This window comes from Arachis ipaensis, chromosome B02 (assembly GCF_000816755.2).
Source record: "Arachis ipaensis cultivar K30076 chromosome B02, Araip1.1, whole genome shotgun sequence".
Taxonomy (NCBI): domain Eukaryota; kingdom Viridiplantae; phylum Streptophyta; class Magnoliopsida; order Fabales; family Fabaceae; genus Arachis; species Arachis ipaensis.
The window spans coordinates 5,212,367-5,216,576 of NC_029786.2; the positions used below are offsets into that span (position 1 = coordinate 5,212,367).

A 4,210-nucleotide genomic window follows, 5' to 3' on the forward strand; every position below is an offset into this window, starting at 1 on the left:
CCCAAGCATCACCATCTCATTGGGTGTCTTATTTTCTCGTTTCAAATCATTCTTCTAGAAAAAGGTACTCAAACTCTCTCTAATTGCGTGTCTTGTTGGGTGTCTTGTTTTCTCTTCCCAAATCATTCTTCTAGAAAAGGTTAAATGATAAAAGTTATAAATTTAATGATAATTTTTTTTATTTCTCACGATATTTTTCAACCCGGTATATTAAAAACTAATTTATTGTAAATCTGAATTTCGTTTAAAAATTTGTCGCTAAATAATAGGTTACTATATGCACAAAGTAAAATTCGAACCCTACTAAATTAAGTAAACTAATAAATTAACTATTAGATCAATTAATATTAATTATTTTTTATTTGATTACTTTACCATTCTCTTATCTTACAGAACTTTGTTCCCTTTATGGTATAGGTCATGTATCTGTCAACAAAAAAAGCACGAAACCCTAGTCAAGAGGCATATATATAAGAGTAGTTTTTCATGCATTGTGATGGAATAGAAAATAACAAGAGCAAGCAGTTCAACAACGTGACTGTGCAACAACCTGCAATATATCTCACAGTCAAATAATTGATTATTATTCTCGGACAATTTAGTGTTCAAATTCACAACTATATACATGATCCACAACTTTAGTATATATATATAGAATTACAATTCTCATTTTTCTCAGCCAAGTATTTCCACAAGTTATTTTAATTTCACTTGAGTTCAATCGTTCTCTTTGTTAGAATGTATTGGTTTTATCATAAAACATTTTTACTTGTGAAATTTTAACAAGGGCCACAAATTAAAATTAATATTTGTATTAGGTAAATGTTGGTTTCTAATTGAGCAGGTGAGCATTTTCTTGTTGACTTACTTAGGATTCTTCAAAGATAAACTTGACAGGACTATGATGGATGGTGACTAGTACAACATATTATTATATATCCAATGAATTCAAAAAATCCTATCCTATTGATTGATTTGATCATCACATTATTTAATTAGTACGCTAATTAGTCATGCACAAAACTTTTATTAGTTATATTTATATGTATCTTATAGTTAATTAAGCAGTTCATACTTGATTTTTTTTTTTTTAACAAAGATAGGAGATTCGAATCCGCAACTTTTTAATTGAGTATGAGAAAATTATGTCATTTGAGCTATAATTCATTGACAACTTTTTGTTCATACTTGATGTTTGCTTCATTAATTTTAATTATATTAATCTAATTGATGTAAAATTACTCTTCCTAAAAATTTAAATTGATAGAAAAAAATAACATAAATAATTATATCTCTAACATTTTTTTACTCTTTTTTAAATAAGAGTTTTTTTTTTTCTGCTTACTTGACTTAAATATAGTCTTCTTTTTTTCTTTTATTTGTCTTACTTTTAGGTTTTACTAAAGATCGAACTCTAATCTTTTCGAATATAGAATTCTGATATCATATCATGAAATCACTTCTTTTAAAAGTTTAAGCCGATAGAAAAAGGCAACATAAATAATTATATATATAACACTAATTAACGTAAGAAGTAATAATTAAAATGATTTCTTAAAAATCTTATGTGTGACATTAACTTTTATATTGGCATAATGTTAAACATACTAATATGACGTAAAGAAAATACAATAAATTTAATCCCTCAAATTTAGAATTAAATTTATTAAACCCCAATCTTAAATCTATTTTTCATTATCTTCTTTTTTTTTTTAATCAAATCTACAACAAATTCAAACTCTTTCTCTTCAATATCTGAAAAGAGAGCTCTTGAACCATATACTAATTAAGTAGTTAATACTTAATACTTAAAATCTGTTTCATTATATTAACCTAGTTAACCAATGCAAAGAGATAACAATTAAAATGATCTCTCAGTTTTAATTCAATAATAGATATGTTCTTTTAGTTGTTAAACTAATCAAAATAGTCTCTTAATTTTAAAACATAAATTAAGATGGTCCTTCTATTAATTACTAAGTTAACACTGTTAACAAAAATTCTATGTATGTCATTAACTTTCATGTTGACATAATATATTAGGCGTAAAAAATATACAATCAATTTAGTCTCTTAAATTTGCGATTAAATTTCTTAAACTCCAACCCTGAATCCTATATGCTTTCTCATTATCTTCTCTTCCTTCTCCATTGTATGTGTAACAAATCCAAACTCTTTTTTTATGGAGCCACTCAAATAAAGACGCATAAAACATCTTTTTTAAAGATATTTTTTAACAATTAAAATTTAACATATGTAATCAATTAAACTGTATTATTTCTGTCATAATTAGATCGAACAAATTTATTTGGCCAAAAAATTGATGAACCAAATTTTAAACTGGTCTAAATTAATATTTTTTTATAAAAAATTACTACAATACCCTTATTATAAAAAAATGACTAGAGTCGTAATAGAATTCATTATAACAGCATGTCCACAATCCGAAATACGAGTCAATATAATTTCATGGATGAGTTTCATTAATAGCATTACTTTGATGATTAACGAAAGGGTTTTTTTTATTTACGGTTTAAATTGAGAAATTATTTTGATTAGTTTAAAAACTGCGAGATCATTTTGATTATTAAGTTAAAATTAAGAGATTATTTCAATTGCTATCTCTTAACCAAAATGTAATGTAGGTACCAGTTGGCCACGTGGCACATTCTAGTTCAACCATCTAAATTGGCCCCGTTCATGTGTTTTCATATTCACATGTTCATATAGTTTCTCAAATTCCATATATATAAAGCACTCGCAAACTAACCCTTTCTTTGTCCAACTTTTCTAAGAAGAAAAACAATATGAAGGTGATTCAAACCATGCATATTTATATATTTAAAAATTCTATATTGCATTGTAAATTTAGTTTATTTTGCTTTACTTTTAGTACTACTTAATTTATTTTGGATAGTCACATTTTTGTGTTAGTCCTAACTAACTACTATAGGCCTATGGTATTATTATTTCTTTAATTAATTTGATCTTCTTCAATTGTTGTTTATTAATTTATCACAGATCTTCAATTGGGTGCACAAGCGGTTCAATCATAAACCTCCAAAGGGTTTGATCTTCTAAAACTTAAACTTCAATTCTACATATATACTCTCATTGATTTTCCAAATAAATTACCTTAATGAACAAACAATTCATATTTTAACGAAAATGTTTGTAAACCAAAGAAAATCAGCCAAAAACAGCCATAACTTGCCTTATTTAGTATTCATTAATTGTTGTGATAATTAATTAATGTTAAATAAAGCAAGTTCTTGACTGTTTTTTTTTTTTTTTGTTTACCTAGTATTACCTTTTAATTTAATTTATAGTTCTAATAAATTCAATTGATTATTATTCTTTTTTTTTTCTTAGATGGGTTTGCTTCAGATATGAAAAAGAATGAAGTTACAATAAGCAATGATGATAATAATAAGGTTGTTGGGGATAATGAAGTAGCTTTGTTGAAACAAGTTGCACTTACTAATATGCTTGGTGGTTGGAAAGATGGGATTCTAACCATTGGAACACTTGGTTATGATCACAAAGAATATTTTGGTTTGCAAGTTCAAGATAAAAAATTATTAGGTGGTGATGGAGGGTTAAATAAAAATAAAAATAATAATAATAATAATGTTTTTGATGATTATGCTGAAAATGATGATGAGGAAGTGAATCCATTGATGCTCAACACATTTGAACATCACAACAATAACTTTGATGATGATGATGATGATGATGAAGAAGTTCATGTTGGTGGTGGTGCAAACCAAATTATCATTGATGCTAATTATAATGTTATGACCAAAGAAGAAGTGTTGATCAACAATGAAATTGTTCTTGCTGATGAATCGAATGATGATGATGATGATGGAGAGAGTGATGATGTTGATGATGATCAAAAGAAGAAGATTGTGAGAGGGGAAAGGATCACACTAGCTGATCTATTCTTGGCTGATTCTGAAGTTAAGAAGAAAATAATGGGCCCCACAAAAATCTTGGTTGAGTCAAATGATGATGAAAAATCAAACCTTAAAGTAAAGCATGGAAAGTCTTTTGCAAAGAAGCTTCTTCCCAATGTCAAGGATAATCCTCAACCAATGAAAGATATCAAGAAAGTAAGTATTGCTTAATATGTCAAAAATATTTGAATATTTTTTATATACTAAAAGTGTAAACAATTTTATACAATTATTTAATTAAATTACTTATT

At 26.5% G+C, this 4,210-nt stretch overlaps 1 protein-coding gene across 1 annotated transcript in view; it reads left to right on the forward strand.

Annotated features, from left to right (window-relative positions):
- The window catches only part of LOC107628138 (transcription initiation factor TFIID subunit 11-like), a 2,606-nt gene continuing 1,123 nt past the window's right edge, over positions 2,728-4,210 (forward strand). The window contains exons 1-3 of the mRNA XM_016330937.2: positions 2,728-2,813; positions 3,022-3,067; positions 3,373-4,115. Of these exons, the coding sequence (XP_016186423.1) occupies positions 2,808-2,813; positions 3,022-3,067; positions 3,373-4,115 (795 nt within the window). The 5' untranslated portion in view covers positions 2,728-2,807. The remainder of the gene's footprint in view (positions 2,814-3,021; positions 3,068-3,372; positions 4,116-4,210) is intronic.